The sequence below is a fragment of the Oncorhynchus nerka genome, linkage group LG12 (assembly GCF_034236695.1).
Source record: "Oncorhynchus nerka isolate Pitt River linkage group LG12, Oner_Uvic_2.0, whole genome shotgun sequence".
Classification (NCBI taxonomy): domain Eukaryota; kingdom Metazoa; phylum Chordata; class Actinopteri; order Salmoniformes; family Salmonidae; genus Oncorhynchus; species Oncorhynchus nerka.
This window is the reverse complement of record NC_088407.1, coordinates 50,786,199-50,804,285: the sequence shown is the minus strand read 5'-3', so window position 1 is coordinate 50,804,285 and position 18,087 is coordinate 50,786,199. Positions and strand designations below refer to the sequence as shown.

The 18,087-nt window shown below is 49.1% G+C and overlaps 1 protein-coding gene across 6 annotated transcripts in view; it reads right to left on the bottom strand.

The window, feature by feature from the left end:
* asap2a (ArfGAP with SH3 domain, ankyrin repeat and PH domain 2a) overlaps window positions 1-18,087 on the bottom strand; it is a 100,322-nt gene that overhangs the window by 11,676 nt on the left and 70,559 nt on the right. For 4 of the 6 annotated variants that reach the window (XM_065025631.1, XM_029675062.2, XM_065025630.1 and 1 more), the window contains 14 exons: window positions 16,774-16,877; window positions 15,939-16,008; window positions 13,334-13,421; window positions 10,907-10,955; window positions 10,442-10,608; window positions 8,177-8,310; window positions 7,086-7,180; window positions 5,631-5,820; window positions 4,843-4,928; window positions 4,450-4,565; window positions 3,582-3,649; window positions 1,616-1,729; window positions 1,152-1,398; window positions 48-173 (listed from right to left, as the gene is read on the bottom strand). In XM_065025631.1, coding sequence (XP_064881703.1) covers window positions 48-173; window positions 1,152-1,398; window positions 1,616-1,729; window positions 3,582-3,649; window positions 4,450-4,565; window positions 4,843-4,928; window positions 5,631-5,820; window positions 7,086-7,180; window positions 8,177-8,310; window positions 10,442-10,608; window positions 10,907-10,955; window positions 13,334-13,421; window positions 15,939-16,008; window positions 16,774-16,877 — 1,654 coding nt within the window. The remainder of the gene's footprint in view (window positions 1-47; window positions 174-1,151; window positions 1,399-1,615; window positions 1,730-3,581; window positions 3,650-4,449; window positions 4,566-4,842; window positions 4,929-5,630; window positions 5,821-7,085; window positions 7,181-8,176; window positions 8,311-10,441; window positions 10,609-10,906; window positions 10,956-13,333; window positions 13,422-15,938; window positions 16,009-16,773; window positions 16,878-18,087) is intronic. The other 2 variants (XM_065025632.1, XM_029675063.2) reach the window with 2 other exon arrangements.

The following is an 18,087-nucleotide window of genomic DNA, read 5'->3' as shown; positions in this document are numbered from 1 at the left end:
TTATTATGATGTGTTCAGACAACAAGGCCTGGAGGAGAGGTGCCTACCTGTGGTTGAGGTGACCCTCATGGGGGGTACGGGGGGGTGGATATTGGGAGGGTCTGAGGAGGACCTCTGTCGGACCCCCAGGTCTATAGAGCCAGGCTTCCACCCAGAGGACCCTGATGACTGGACTGGGGAGGGAGGAGTGGGAGAGAAGATATGCTTTGGCACCCGGAGACATGCATCTTTGGGGTTTATGGCTGTAAAGCACATCTCCATAACCGCCGCTGTTAAAAAGGGCTTTGTAAAAATACATTTTTCATTGATCGATTGAGACTTGACACCAAAGTAGAACACAGAAAGATAAGGCTACTCCTGGAATTAAATAGATAAGACTGCCCAAAGTCAAGTTTGCTGGAGAGGAGCTGCAGATGGCTCTTTGTGGGACAACGGGCCCACGTAAGTAAAGACAACACGTGCTTCGAAGTGAGCGAGTTGAATCAAATTGTTCAGCACGGTGGAATGTGAGCAGTCGGATGCAAAATTCAATTCAGGAATTGAACGTGTTTGGACTATTTTCTATTGAGTTCAAATTGATTTCCAGTGATATGTTGGGTTATTTTCAGTCTGCCTCTCATCATGGACTATGGAGCACAGACTGAGAACTTTTTGGAAAAAGTAACTCACTAGCTCACTCTGTCGCCGCCAATGTAACTGCCCATGCTCCCTACCCAGAGTCCTCTCTGCCCTTCAAATAGGTCAGAGCGCCACACAAGTCACCATGGGGCCATGCACTAATTAGAGAAGGCCATCTACACTCTATGACAGAGACGAGGCCAAATTGAGATTTCCCTCTATTTGAACTGAACCCATTGGGCATGTATTATAAATATAATTCTCCAAAAACTACGAGGAGGATGAGGTGAAGCTGGGTTGAAATGGGCTCGATGCCGGGGGTCATTTGATGTGGATCACGTTTATCAACTTCAAAATCAGGAGCATTTTTTTGGGAAAAAATAAATAAAATCAGTGCTCAAATAGCATTCACACGGATTCCCTGAACAAACTGAACTTGTTCATAGAATTTGGAACGTTTCGCCAGACGAATGTGGCTCTCTATACATGCAGCACCCACCTTGCTATCACATCAAAAGAGAAAGACAAAGCACCTATGTTCCGTGGGGGAAGAGGGGGAGCAGAGGTGGGGGTGAGCCCCCCGGGCACGGGGGGGCTGGCGTCGAGGATGGTGCCGTAGGTCTCGTTGTTGACCAGGTTGGGCATGTACCCACCACGCTGCTTGTCCTTGGCCAGGCTGGCAGCGTCGCGTGCCAACGAAGCAGGGCTGGGCTGGCGCTGGGAGTTGGAGCCAGGGGTGTAGCAGCTGACCGGGCGTTCCTCTCGCCGGTGGGGGCTGGGCTGAGGGAGGACAGGGGTCAAAAGGTTATAGAAAGGTCATCAATGTGCGTTATGTATGCACATATGTACTTTTGTGTGTGTGGTGAGATCATGGTGTGTGTGTGTGTGTGTGGTGAGATCATGGTGTGTGTGTGTGTGTGTGTGTGTGTGTGGTGAGATCATGGTGTGTGTGTGTGTGTGTGTGTGTGTGTGTGTATAATCTGAAGTGAGTCCTCACCCTCACCTTCTCATCCAGGTCCTCGTCACTCTCGTCCATGTCTTCATGGTGCAGACGCCACTCGTACTCTACGTGCACGTGGACGTTGAACTTCCCCGCCAACGCCGTGTTCAGCTACACACACACACACTGACAGTGATTAATGGCTCAAATAAAGCATGGAGATGAGGAGTCACTCTGTCTTGCTAAAGATGCACGGACACACCACGAACTCACCACACACGCACACACCACGAACTCACCACACACGCACGCACACACCACGAACTCACCACACACACACACACCACGAACTCACACACACACACACACACACCACGAACTCACCACACACACACACACACACCACGAACTCACCACACACACACACACACCACGAACTCACCACACACACACACACACAACGAACTCACCACACACACACACCACAAACTCACCACACACACACACACACACACACACACACACACCACAAACTCACCACACACACCACGAACTCACCACACACACCACAGAACTCACCACACACACCACGAACTCACCACACACACACCACGAACTCACCACACACACCACGAACTCACCACACACACCACGAACTCACACACACACACCACGAACTCACCACACACACCACCACGAACTCACCACACACACCACGAACTCACCACACACACACAACTCACCACACACACACACACCACGAACTCACCACACACACACACACACGAACTCACCACACACACACACACGAACTCACCACACACACACACCACGAACTCACCACACACACACACACACACACACACACCACGAACTCACACACACACCACGAACTCACCACACACACACACACACAACGAACTCACACACACACACACACACACACACACACTCACTCACCACACACACACACCACGAACTCACCACACACACACACACACACACACACACACCACAGACTCACCACGAACTCACCACACACACACACACACCAGAACTCACACACACACACCACGAACTCACCACACACACACACACACGACTCACACACACACACACACACCACGAACTCACCCACACACACACCACGAACTCACCACACACACACACACACACCACGAACTCACCACGAACTCACCACACACACACACACCACGAACTCACCACACACACACACCACGAACTCACCACACACACACACCACGAACTCACACACACACACCACGAACTCACCACACACACACACACCACGAACTCACCACACACACACACACAACGAACTCACCACACACACACACACAACGAACTCACCACACACACACACCACGAACTCACCACACACACCACGAACTCACACACACACACACACCACGAACTCACCACACACACACACAACGAACTCACCACACACACACACCACGAACTCACCACACACACACACACACAACGAACTCACCACACACACCACGAACTCACCACACACACACACACACCACGAACTCACCACACACACACCACGAACTCACCACACACACACCACGAACTCACCACACACACACCACAAACTCACCACACACACACCACAAACTCACCACACACACACCACAAACTCACCACACACACCACAAACTCACCACACACACACCACGAACTCACCACACACACACCACACACACACACACACACACACACACACACACACCAGAACTCACCACACGAACTCACCACACACACACACACCACGAACTCACCACACACACACACCACGAACTCACCACACACACACACCACGAACTCACCACACACACACACCACGAACTCACCACACACACACACCACGAACTCACCACACACACACACCACGAACTCACCACACACACACACCACGAACTCACCACACACACACACCACGAACTCACCACACACACACACCACGAACTCACCACACACACACACCACTCACCAGCTCCTCACACTGCAGGTGCTTCAGTCTCTTAGCGATGTCCAGCGGCGTCTCCCCAGACTCATTCGCTACAGGAAGACATCTTCATCCAGTCACTAAATTATACCCTGTGTCCTCCACCACTCGAGATCAACACCTCATAGATGAGCACTGACAAGTAACCCGAGACACAATTATCACCTCTCTGGGCTACGACAGCATGAATTAGGAAGATATCTACACCCAACTCAACAGCCTTTCAACACAACGCTAGCATGCCTCTATAGGCTGCCAGGGCGCCCACTGCTTCGCCATGTTTGTCAACAGCCGGGTTTGTAACAACACCTCCCCGTCTCTGTAAACTAGATAGTGTGTGAAACAAGGAGGTTCCTCGGGCACATAAAGACACACGCCGGTCCACAGACCATGGGCCCCCTGTTCCTTTGTCAACTCCGTTGCTGGAGAGAGAACATTGGCAGGATTCCCACACTAAATAGTCTGTGTCTCTCTCTCTCTCTCTCACCATCATCTCGTTCTTATCGTGGGCCTGGTTTGTATGGAGCCAGACTGAAGCAGAGCGTTTGAGCTGTTGTGACAAAGTAGGGTCTCTTGGCAAGCCAAGGGCCTCTGGGAACTGGGCCTGACCAAAACAAGGCACGTTCATGTGCTTCTATGGGTGTGTGTGTGTCTTAATAATTCTGTTTGGCAGTCTATTAGTTATCATTTCTATAGCTATGAATTAAAACATAAAATCAGGTTAATGGTCGACAGGAATCCTTTTCCTGCACTACACTCGGCAACAATAAACAAAGTCTACACTAGCATTTTGTATCCGTGCCGTTTCCAAACCAGTCCTTCCCAGTAGAAGAGAGATGTAATGTTCTCTTACCAATGTCTATGGATGCCTTGCCCCGCAGCAGCAGTTTCAAACACTCCATGTTGTCAGTCAGGCAGCAGTAGTGGAGGGCCGTGCTGCCTTTGGTTGTCTGCTTGTCCAGGTTCACACTGTGGGGGAGAACAGACGGGGGGGGGAAGGCAGTCAGGGAGAGTTGGAAGGAGAACCATAAAGACAGGACAACGGTCACTCAACAGCATTATTCCAGCACTTGTTCTGAACAAAAAAACAAACAATAACCGAGTAGTTTTGTGTGACGACCGTGTTAAAGTCAGTCGTCATACGCCGTTGTGACTGTTCTTGACATCTGCTGAGTCGTTCTCATGACATTTATGACGGGTCGTGTTTCTACAAAAAGCTCATTGACGTTTACTTTAATTCCCTTACCTGTTTTGAGTGAGGAAGTCGACGATATGGAGCGAGGTCCTGTCCACTAGTCTGACCGCTAGGTGAAGGGCCGTCTCTCCTTGTTCCTGCAACCACACACACACACACACACACAGCAGAGCCAAAATGGCCGTGGTGAGACCTCGGGGGACACAAAGACATATCAGATCCAAAATGGCCGTGGTGAGACCTCGGGGACACAAAGACACATCAGATCCAAAATGGCCGTGGTGAGACCTCGGGGACACAAAGACACATCAGATCCAAAATGGCCGTGGTGAGACCTCGGGGGACACAAAGACATAGCAGAGCCAAAATGGAGCGGCTGACACCGAGAAACACTGGGACTTTGATGAAAATCTGTGCATATGCTCCCTTTCAGCAGTCTGCTTTGCTACAGGCAGTAAAAGCAGTAACAGCCCTGAATGTGAGCCAGGTGTTTGTAGTGATGGTTGATCTATTATACAAAAGCATTTACACTCCCAGGAGCAGTTGTTTTTCACAGCCCAGCAAAGAGAATGAACCAAAACACTGCCATTTGAATTCCACTACAGCTGTGGCAGTTGAGAGCACCTGGACAGATCAAATGTTGACGCACAGTCGTGTTCCCAATGTAAAAACCACCCCACCTCTCAATTCACACTACTGAGCCAAGCAGAGCCAAGCCGAGCTGTTGAGTGATGACCTGGAAAGGACAATGTGGATAAAAAATATCTGTACCAGCACGGTATGCCTGGGGTCAGCACGCTCGTGTGACAGGGGTTATTGGTGTGGACATGTAGACTCACATGTCCGTTGGCCAGGGGGATGGGCTCCATCAGGTCAACTCCCTCAGCGTACACCTGGATCAGAGAGAAGATGTCCCGGGCCTTGACCGCGTCACACAGGGTGTGCAGCTTGGACACCCCGTCTGGACACTTCCTCCTGGCGAAACGCTTCTCGGTGTACTTAGCTGTGATGAAGTCCTTACGGGCTTGCCTGCACCAGAAGGAGAAAGGCCACAGACATAAAAAGGGATAGTTCAGCCAGAAGGTATATTTGGGTCGAATGACGTTTAGTTGTGTCTGAAGGCCCAGAATCCATTATTTACTTTTGCCTACAATTCCAAATGAATGACTGTAAGCAGCCAAACCGACGCTAGAAAAGCTGCTCTGCAAGCCGAAAACACTTCAAACTAAGTTCGGTAGTTGGTTAAATAAAGGTGAAATAAAAAATGTAATAAAAATTCACGAGTACCGAGGCTACCTTTGAAGTGTTTGAGGAAGTTGCAGTGCTAACATCGGTTCGGCTGTTAACAGTCATGAATTCTGACGATGCTAATATGCTAACTCGTAGCCTGAGGTAAATACTGTATTATTGTAGATTCTGTAACCATGGGCCTTCAGACAACTCAAGGTGAGGGGCCTTCAGACAACTCAAGGTGAGGGGCCTTCAGACAACTCAAGGTGAGGGGCCTTCAGACAACTCAAGGTGAGGGGAATTTGACCCAAAGATGCATTTATGAACGATCCCTTTAGGGCTGTGTTAACACAGGCAGCCCAATTCTAACCATTCAGATCAGCTCTTTTGCCAATAACTGGAGAAAAAAAGATCATAATTGGGCCGCCTGTGTCAACACAGTCTAAGTGTGTCAATACATGCATCTGATACTTACAGCCGTAAATGAGCTTAGAGCTTAATCTAAAACGTTTAATTCAACTAGAGGGATGCATTAGGTTTCTTAGGTGTGTGCTCAATTTTACTTGGGTTGTACACCGAGTCATGTGCCAACAACAACAGAATGCATTGAATTCTCTTAAGCTTAATGAATAAAACTGTGTTCAGTTAGTGATGCCTTCCTTATTGCTCCATCCATAATGAATGGGTATGAGTGTCTGTGGTGACATGTTGCCAATAGGTAACTGGAAGGTCACGGGCCCAACCGCTCTAAGCCTGCTTCCTGAATGGTACCATATTCCCTACATACTGTCCTAATTGTGACCAGAGCCTTAGGGGTCCTGGTCAAAAGTAGGCCACTATATTAGGGAATAGGGTGCCATTTAGGTCACCTCCTTACAGCCCCTGGGGGGGGGGGGTCTGGGTAGGGGGCTACTGTAATGGGAACCTGAGAAGGTAGAGAAAGGGACAGGGAGACTGATGAAAGGAGAGGATAGAGTGTTTGCGTGTGAGGAAAGAGCCAGAGGAAAAAGCAAGATAACTAGTGGGATAGAAAGGGGGGGGGGGGGGGGGGGGAGAGAACTTACATGTCACTGGCAGGGTTGGGTTTGACCACATCTTCCGCAGATAGACACGCCTCCATGATGTCGTTAAAGCCTGCATTCCCCACGTTCTTGGCCAGCTTCATGGTAACACACAAACAGGTAAGAGCTTACCAGAGCGACAGTCCATACAAGTGCAAATGAGCCTCCTATCTGAGGGTGCTACAGTACAGTTTACACTGTACACATTCATCTCATACTCCATTTATTCTGCTCTGCTACTTCAGCAAACGCTTCAAATCAAAATGGTGTGTGTGTGTGTGTGTGTGCGCTCTGCACACGTTCCACCCATCTCCTTGTGGCCAAATAATGTGAAAGACCGGGGCGTATTCGTTCCACCGATTCTGTTGCAAAACGTTTCCGAAACGGAAACAAACGGAATGAAGTGGGACCTACCAGAATTTGTCCAACAGAAACTCTCGTTTTAGTTGCAAAACGAATGTTTGTTTTTTTGCAAATGTTTGGCTAATGATTACACCCCCTGGCATCTTAACAAGGGCAATCATCTCGAATTAGCGGCAAAAACATTTCAGCCCCAAATGATTTACGGCCAATAAATTGCACCAAATTGATATTAGAAAGCCAGATGAAATGTGAAATATGCAAAGTGGAAGCAGCTCCAAGCTTCTGTAATACTGTACTGTATCTAATCCCAATGGAGCGCAGCAGAGGGTGGAGAGTTCAGTAGAATCAGGACATGGGCGTTGGTATACTTGGTACTCTCCCACCAGCAGTAAATCATCAGCTGCACTGTGGATGTGTTTTCACATTGGGAAAAACTCAATTCGATTTCCAGAAGGGACTTCTGACCTTCTCATCCAATGGGGTTTGAAAAGGAGGAGAGATGACGCGAGGAATCAAGGACATGCTACGGAGATTCTCCCATTAGAACAGCAAGAATGGAAATGCACTGGGAGAGCCAGTGTTTCCCAAGGTTTTGCTAACTAACCTAAGTGGATGTGCCTGCCACCTGTGTACTTTCCAACATGACTGTGCCTAACCTCCCAGAGCCACATCACCATAATGTGAAACTAGCTGATGTGTGCTGAGCGTTCTAGCACAAAATTGCTTCTTACCAAGAGTTCAGAGGTGCTGAGTACATCCAGTGTGAGGGACTGGATCCTAGAGTAATGGACTCCCAGCTCCCTGTGGATCCCAGAACACTCAATACAGGTCAGGATGCCCAGGTTAGTGGAGAGCCAGGTAGGGTCTGGGAAGAAGGGAGAGAGAGAGAGTAGGAGAGGGAGGGAGAGCCAGAGAGCGAGAGGAGAGGATGGAGAGCGAGCGAGCAGCGAGAAGAGCGAGAGAGAGGAGCGAGCGAGAGGAGCGAGCGAACGAGAGAGGAGAAAAAATGAGCAAGAGAGGAGAGGGGCAAGCGAGGGGCGAGCAGGAAGAGAGAGCGAGGGGAGAGAGAGCGAGGGGCAAGCGAGGGGAGAGCAGCGAGAGCGAGAGAGAGGGGGGGCAAGCGAGGGGCGAGCAGCGAGAGAGAGGGGCAAGCGAGGGGCGAGCAGCGAGAGAGAGAGAGAGAGAGGGGCGAGCGAGGGGAGCAGGCGAGCGAGAGAGCAGGAGAGGGGAGAGCAGCGAGAGAGAGGCAAGCGAGGGGAGAGCAGCGAGAGAGAGGCAAGCGAGGGGAGAGCAGCGAGAGAGAGGCAAGCGAGGGGAGAGCAGCGAGAGAGAGGCAAGCGAGGGGAGAGCAGCGAGAGAGAGGCAAGCGAGGGGAGAGCAGCGAGAGAGAGAGAGGAGCAAGCGAGGGAGAGCAGCGAGAGAGAGAGAGGAGCAAGCGAGGGGAGAGCAGCGAGAGAGAGAGGGGCAAGCGAGGGAGAGCAGCGAGAGAGAGAGAGGGGCAAGCGAGGGAGAGCAGCGAGAGAGAGAGAGGGCAAGCGAGGGGAGAGCAGCGAGAGAGAGCGGCAAGCGAGGGGAGAGCAGCGAGAGAGAGAGGGGCAAGCGAGGGAGAGCAGCGAGAGAGAGAGAGGGGCAAGCGAGGGGAGAGCAGCGAGAGAGAGAGAGGGGCAAGCGAGGGGAGAGCAGCGAGAGAGAGAGAGGGGCAAGCGAGGGGAGAGCAGCGAGAGAGAGAGAGGGGCAAGCGAGGGGAGAGAGGGGCAAGCGAGGGGAGAGAGGGGCAAGCGAGGGAGAGAGGGGCAAGCGAGGGAGAGAGGGGCAAGCGAGGGAGAGAGGGGCAAGCGAGGGAGAGAGCAGCGAGAGAGAGAGAGAGAGAGGGGCAAGCGAGGGGAGAGCAGCGAGAGAGAGAGAGAGAGGCAAGCGAGGGGAGAGCAGCGAGAGAGAGAGAGAGGGGCAAGCGAGGGGAGAGCAGCGAGAGAGAGAGAGAGAGGGGCAAGCGAGGGGAGAGCAGCGAGAGAGAGAGGGAGAGGGGCAAGCGAGGGGAGAGCAGAGAGAGAGAGAGAGAGGGGCAAGCGAGGGGGAGAGCAGAGAGAGAGAGAGAGAGGCAAGCGAGGGGAGAGCAGCGAGAGAGAGAGGCAAGCGAGGGGAGAGCAGCGAGAGAGAGAGAGGCAAGTGAGGGGAGAGCAGCGAGAGAGAGAGAGAGAGGGGCAAGCGAGGGGAGAGCAGCGAGAGAGAGAGAGAGGGCAAGCGAGGGAGAGCAGCGAGAGAGAGAGGGGCAAGCGAGGGAGAGCAGCGAGAGAGAGGGGCAAGCGAGGGAGAGAAGCGAGAGAGAGAGAGGCACAGCGAGGGGAGAGCAGCGAGAGAGAGAGAGGGGCAAGCGAGGGGAGAGCAGCAAGATAGAGAGGGGCAAGCGAGGGGAGAGCAGCGAGAGAGAGAGAGGGGCAAGCGAGGGGAGAGCAGCAAGAGAGAGAGGGGCAAGAGAGAGAGGGGCAAGCGAGGGGAGAGCAGCGAGAGAGAGAGAGGGGCAAGCGAGAGAGAGAGGGGCAAGCGAGAGAGAGAGGGGCAAGCGAGGGAAGAGAGAAAAAGAAGAAGAGAGGTAACAGGTAAGTAGGTAACAGTGTCCTTAACAGGAACTACCTGCGTGTGCTTAGTGGGGAAGTGCTTAGTGGGGAAGAGCTATTTCTGATACAGGTTAATGACAGGCTGCAGTCAAACCTACATAACTGTCCCATGGGCATTCCTCAGTCCCTACAATGTCGGTGTCAAGTGACCACATGGAGTGGTTCATTACACTCATATAACACTTTAACCATCTCTATGAATAACCCGTACATTAATAAGTGACGTCTAGCACAATAAAGTAAAACAGTTCATGGCTCCTTCATTCACTGTGTGCATTCATAAAGGCTGTATGATGAACTATACATAGGTGGTATTGTGTGTGTGTGTGTTGTGTCAAGCGTGTGTATGTATTAACATGGATGTGATGCCCGGTCACTCACTGGGAGCGCCGCAGTCACAGCAGATGTCGTTGCCGGTCATCCTCTTGACCTCTCCCAGGATGGCCTTGGTCAGTTCCTGGACTATGTTGTTCTCTCCAACGTGCTGGTCCCCCTTAAAGGCGTTATTCAGCGCTTCCTCCTTGCTGTTCTGCAGCACAGAGATCCATCTGAAAACACACACAGGGGGAGGGGAAGTTAGTGTGTGTGTGTGTGTGTGTGAGGATGGGGTGAGGGCAGGGTCAACATTGGGTTAGACTAGAGGGTGGAAAATGGATGTGTTAACTGTGAGAAGAGGTATGGGGAGAAACAGGACACACCTTTCCCCCCACACACACACACACACACAACCCAAACGTGATGGAAACGTGTGGGTTGTGTGTGGAAAGACGTATGGGGGATCAACAGGACACACTCACATGACCTACACACACACACACACACACAAAGGAAGGAATACATACTTACATCTGACATTCTGGGTCGTCCTCGGCCTGAAAGTGATAGGTTCTGTCATCTAAAAGAGAGTGTGAGGGGGGGGGGGGGGGGGGGGTGATAGAGGTGGGTGGGTCAGAGACATAGTGGAACAAGACATTTATCAAAGGCCAGAACATGTAAGAGCTGAGAGCAATTCCCTTAAGAGCCCATCAAAGCCCCAGGGTGACAAGACTGATTACCAGGGATGGAAAATGAACAAAAAAAAGGACAAGTTTGACTGTCATCTACAGTACATACAGTAAGACACAGACAGCCATCTACAGTACATACAGTAAGACACAGACAGTCATCTACAGTACATACAGTAAGACACAGACAGTCATCTACAGTACATGCAGTAAGACACAGACAGTCATCTACAGTACATACAGTAAGACACAGACAGCCATCTACAGTACATACAGTAAGACACAGACAGTCATCTACAGTACATACAGTAAGACACAGACAGTCATCTACAGTACATGCAGTAAGACACAGACAGTCATCTACAGTACATGCAGTAAGACAGACAGTCATCTACCGTACATGCAGTAAGACACACTGTCAACTACAGTACATACAGTAAGACACACTCAACTACAGTACATGCAGTAAGACACACTGTCAACTACAGTACATGCAGTAAGACACACTGTCAACTACAGTACATGCAGTAAGACACACTGTCAACTACAGTACATGCAGTAAGACACACTGTCAACTACAGTACATGCAGGAAGACACACTGTCAACTACAGTACATGCAGGAAGACACACTGTCAACTACAGTACATACAGGAAGACACTGTCAACTACAGTACATACAGGAAGACACACTCAACTACAGTACATACAGGACGACACACTCAACTACAGTACATACAGGAAGACACACTCAACTACAGTACATACAGGACGACACACTCAACTACAGTACATACAGTAAAAGTCCCACATAAGTATAACAGCATCCCAACAGTACAATGGACGAGGCGACAACGGTTGACATTTGACTGTATGTGGAATCTATGTAAGACAGAGGTAAACGTTTACCAAACATCCTATTGTACAACAAAGTAAAAACCTGGAGGAAGTCCTATTGTACTTTATCCTCCTCCAGATCTGACTGATCTACAATTCAGATCCCCTGACAGCTGGGAGTTCTGACAGTCTCTCCCTCTCAAAGGCTTGTTTCCACCAGAACAAGCCCTTTCATATCCTGAAGCAGTAATGTTGTCCTTTGACAGCAGGGTGACAGCCTGACGTGAGCACTTATTTCTGGCCCAGTGTTTATGAACTTCACCTCTCAGCTAAACTCAACACACATCCCCAAAAACCTGACTGAAGAAAGAGGGCGAATCAAAGAAAGAAGAGGGTGAATCTCCCTTGGTTACATGAGATTATGTGAGGACACAGGGAACAGATGAACGTGGATGAAATTCTAAATAGGCTGCTGATTCGGAGAAGCCGGTGAGGAGACAAAGTACTGAGTCTTCCCGGAATATGAATCTTACAGCGATTCAACTATTCCCAACTCCTTTCCCGCTGCCCTCATTCCACGGAAAAACTCACATGTTCCCTTATAATCCAGACATAGACCATATCAACCACTTTTCCTTTTTCTGTGATTCTCCTCTCCTCCCTAGTTCGTCTGCAGTAGATATCTCTACTCTATGAGCTGTCATTAGTCCCAACACATCATCCCTCCTGGTTCTGTAGTGTCTAAAAGCCAGGCTTTGAGAATGGAGCAAAGTCCATTTGTAGAGGTACTTCTGTGAAACACAGAGGACAGAAGAGGACAGGAGAGAGAGAAGAGAATAGAGAGCGGAGAGGACAGAAGAGAGGACAGGAGAGAGCGAAGATGAATAGAGAGCGGAGAGGACAGAAGAGAGAAGAGAATAGAGAGCGGAGTGGACAGAAGAGAGGACAGGAGAGAGCGAAGATGAATAGAGAGCGGAGAGGACAGAAGAGAGCGAAGATAAATAGAGAGCGGAGTGGACAGAAGAGAGAAGGGAATAGAGAGCGGAGTGGACAGAAGAGAGCGAAGATGAATAGAGAGCGGAGAGGATAGAAGAGAGAACAGAAGAGAGCGAAGATGAATAGAGAGCGGAGAGGACAGAAAAGAGCGAAGATGAATAGAGAGCGGAGTGGACAGAAGAGAGTGAAGATGAATAGAGAGCGGAGAGGACAGAAGAGAGCGAAGATGAATAGAGAGCGGAGAGGACAGAAGAGAGCGAAGATGAATAGAGAGCGGAGAGGACAGAAGAGAGGACAGGAGAGAGCGAAGATGAATAGAGAGCGGAGAGGACAGAAGAGGACAGGAGAGAGCAAAGATGAAGAGAGCGGAGAGGACAGAAGAGAGATAAGAAAATAGAAGAGAACAAAAGGGAAGTGAGTAAAAAGGGGTAAACCTACGTGAGATGAGGTCAAAGCTCTTCTTCTCTTCTGGGTTATGTTTCACCTGACAGGTGAGGAGGTTGAGTTTGGCCGGCGGTCGGTTCGCCTGAACGAGGGGAGGACAGGAAAGAAGAACATGAGAATCAGCGAACGCAAAGCATAAAGGAACATGCACCCTTCCCACCAGAACAAAAATACAGTGCTCCCTCTTATAGTCATCACATCGGTAAGTTTGATCACTAAAGTTGTCCACATGCTACCAGAAACAGGTTGGAAAAGTTGGTGCATATATTATGACTACGCCCCTTCGTCGGTGATTGGTTAACAGTTGGGATCCAATAGTCTTTGTTGTCATTCATCGAGGGACGACTCGTTTTCATCCACATTCTTTCACCGAAAAATACTGCACCAAACATAGTTAGATGTAAAATTGCGCGACTAAGATCTCCATGGCAAATTAAGGACAGATTTCTTGCGTTATCTTAGATTAATTCGGACTATTCTGTCTACGGCATCTCAAAATGGACAAACAGTACTAGAGGCTTTTTTTCTCGTTTTTCAAGCGAAGATCTTTTAAATGAATATGCGAGCACACTCGTTCGGTTCAGCTAGCAGAGTTCAGCTAGGGGTCAGCCGAACTGAAGCATGCTGACCCCTGAAGTGGTTCATCACAATAACCATATTCACCAGAAGAGGTGTGCAATGTACCTGGATAAAAGCATTAATTTAGCCGACATGCACTCAAAATTTATGCATCAACGAAAACATATTATGCTTGCTATAAAACACGATGTACATTACAACAATCTGATACAGGTCCTGGACTGCAGAGCTACTTGAGAATCAGCGCAGCATAGAATAAACCACTGCGAAATTCACCTTCCCTTCTCCATTATTTATTACATCATAACATAACACTACTAATAGCCAGGCTCTCGTATGCAGTTTTCATAAGTAATATTTAGGTGTTAAGGTCTGTCAGAATGGGCCTGTCCATGGAGGATTAGCTTCTGTACTGTGGTTTTCTGCTCAGCAGTGGAGGATGAAACCAGGCCATGGCTGGGGCTCAGCTCAGGGTGCTTAAAAACCATCCCTGATTGCTTTCCCTGCTTCGACCTCTACATACAGCTGGTTGGCCAGGGAGAGGAGGGAGAGCTCATATGTGAGGCATATTATTTTTTTTATGAGAGAGAAAGTGTAAGGAGAGAGAGGTAGAGAAAGTGTGGTGTGTATGTGTCAATTTTGAAAGAGCGAGAGAGCGCGAGGCGAGGGACAGAGCGAGGGTGTGATAAAGTACACAAGAGACAGAGGAGAGAGCAAATAAGAGGAAGATAGAGCAATGGCGAGAGAGAGAGGGAGATTCCATCTAGTGTAATGCAGGGAAGTAGAGCCTGCTACAGTGAGAGCAGAGCAGGATATCAATAGGCTGGTGAGACCCCGAGTGAAGCGGTGCAGGTTAAGTAGCTACGTGAACTAGCCTGACAAGAGCTGCATCCCAAATGGCTTTTGACTTCGAGCCCTATTGGTGCCATTTGGGATGCATCCAAGAGATATAATACTCGTTCACCTGTAAGAGTGACTGACATTAATACTAATACCACCACCATTTGAGCTAAATTAACTTTATGGACTTAAAAAAATAAAAACATAACTAAATTAAAATCACAACAAAAAAGTACACCAGGCACCAAATACTTTCTGGAGTCCTCTTGAACCCCACTCCCGCCCCGTAGCTCTACCACCTCTGAACCCTCCCCATGGAAATGTTTATTATAATGAAGACGGTAAACTAAAACCAAAAAGTAAGAAATAGCAGAAAAGTAGGGTAAGAATAAAGAGAAATTTAAAAAGATATATGAATTTAAAAAAATATGGAGAACAGGACAAAACAAGAGACGACCAGACTGGATAAAACAGGATGGGACAAGACAGGATCAGACAAGACAAAACTAGTGGATAAGCTGCCAGTTAGCAGAGAGCTGATAATTAGGTAGGATGTGCCATAATTTAACTTGTCTGGGGTTGCCTGGGGGCATTTTAGGATAGGAATAGATCCCAGGTGGATCTCTCCCGGAGGCCAGGTCAGACAGTAAACTAAGCCAATGTATGGTTGAAACATTGAAACTGCTTTTCGAAGTTAACAGTATAACTATTTAGCAAATTGTTAATGAAATCAATAGGAACTGTTTTATTGTGCTTGGAGATGAAATAAACATGTCGGTTGCCTGAAAGGTTTGATAAACAGTGATGACGTCTGATATGACAGAATTAGTGTGATCGACTGACTGGCTTGAATATGGGTGAAGTGTAAGCGAACAGGCCAGAGCCACTTGCTGGATCAAATCCCTGCGCTGACAAGGTAAATATCTGACGTTCTGCCCCTGAGCAAGGCAGTTAAACCCACTGTTCCCCAGGCGCCGAAGACGTGGATGTCGATTAGCCCCCCCCCCGCCCCCTATCTGATTCATTCAAGGCATTCAGTTGTACAACTGACTAGGTATCTCCCTTTCCCACTAGCCTTACTGTATATGAACGCTAACTGGCTAGGAGTAGGTTGTCTTGCCCTCTGTGTGTGTGTGTGTGTGTGTGTGTGTGTGTGTGTGTGTGCGCTCACATTACTCACCGTCCCATGTGATATGGTGAGGTATCCATTCTTCACTGAACACTTTCTCTTCTGCCACACTTTCCTTATCCTGGGACACACACACACACACCATGACACAGAGACTTCGACATAACAGCCCAGCACCAGTGTGACACACTAAACACCACATGAACCAACCAAACCAGTGCGATGGCTCATTAGTATGTGCAGGCATTAGTAAATGACACAGAGTTTGGGCAGTGTATTCCTGTCTATGGGGAGACACCCAGACATAAAAAGAACATTAACAGAGATTCTCTGGTACTTTTGTATACTTTTTCTTTTAGCCAGTAGTTCTGAAAGTAGCACCCACGAGCCAAAAGTGGCCCCCGAATGTCGTATGGGCAGACACAGTACTGTGCACCACGTCGTTGCCCCTCTCTCCCACTCTGCTGTGTGCGCATCTTGATAGCTGTCGCTCAAATGGCGAGTGGCTGAAGCTCATTGGCTGGAACTTGGGCCAGCCCCCTAGCTATTCATGTGGGGGGGAAATGTATAGGAAATGACGCAGCACAGCTTCCAGAAAGAAAAATGTGGCTTTCAAACTAGGGATTTGGTGGCTAATGGAAATACGGCAGTCATTCTGCTAATAGATGATGCATATGTACGAACGATACCATGACACATCCGGCCCAAAGCAAAAGGTTTTGAAAAAAAAAAGACATAGTTGGTCGCCAAAGTTGCGGAGTGGGCCTATGGATAAATGCCATCACAACGAGTGTACTTTGTGTGTTCGTTTTGTCTGGCCTTTCCATTTGGTTATTTGAATGTTTGTTGAAGATGATGCAAGTTTGAACAGGAGAGAAACACTGACCCGTCACTCTTCTTGTAGAGGTTCCCACAGCGCTCGGTACCGTGCTCCTTGTTTCCCTGCGGCTGGTGCAAACTGTAGGTAGCGCTCTGTCGCACCTGGGAATCCTTCAACAATACCAGCGCACGCACACACACACACACACACACACACATAAGGATCTATGTAGGCAAAGGCACAAGACATTGCAGTGGGTGTGGTAAGTCTCAATTGTCTAAAGTGGCTTCCTCTCCTTGTTCATTTTCCTTTGTCCGCACTGATCGGAAAAATTCTAGATAAAATCTAGGATATGAGAGCAATATGGCAGATCGGGATGCTGGCTGGGGGATTTGCTTTATTGTAGATGAAGTAGAAAAGGCAAGGAAGGGGAGCCTCTAGACTATTGAGATGCTGCCACTAATAAATAAATAAATATATACACACACACACACTTCTCAAAAAAATAAAGGGAACACTTAAACAACACAATGTAACTCCAAGTCAATCAAACTTCTGTGAAATCAAACTGTCCACTTAGGAAGCAACACTGATTGACAATAAATGTCACATGTTGTTGTGCAAATAGAATAGACAGCAGGTGGATATTATAGGCAATTAGCAAGACACCCCCAATAAAGAAGTGGTTCTGCAAGGTGGTGACCACAGACCACTTCTCAGTTCCTATGCTTCCTGGCTGATGTTTTGGTCACTTTTGAATGCTGGCTTTCACTCTAGTGGTAGCATGAGACAGAGTCTACAACCCACACAAGTGGCTCAGGTAGTGCAGCTCATCCGGGATGGCACATCAATGCGAACTGAGGCAAGAAGGGTTGCTGTCTGTCAGCGTAGTGTCCAGAGCATGGAGGTGCTACCAAGAGACAGGCCAGTACATCAGGAGACGTGGAGGAGACCATAGGAGGGCAACAACCCAGCAGCAGGACTGCTACCTCCGCCTTTGTGCAAGGAGGAGCACTGCCAGAGCCCTGCAAAATGATCTCCAGCAGGCCACAAATGTGCATGTGTCTGAAACAGACTCAGACTCCATGAGGGGGGTATGAGGGCCCGACGTCCACAGGTGGGGGTTGTGCTTACAGCCCAACACCGTGCAGGACGTTTGGCATTTGCCAGAGAACACCAAGACTGGCAAAGTCGCCACTGGCGCCCTGTGCTCTTCACAGATGAAAGCAGGTTCACACTGAGCACATGTGACAGAGTCTAGAGACGCCGTGGAGAACGTTCTGCTGCCTGCAACATCCTCCAGCATGACCGGTTTGGCGGTGGGTCAGTCATGGTGTGGGGTGGCATTTCTTTGGGGGGGCCGCACAGCCCTCCATGTGC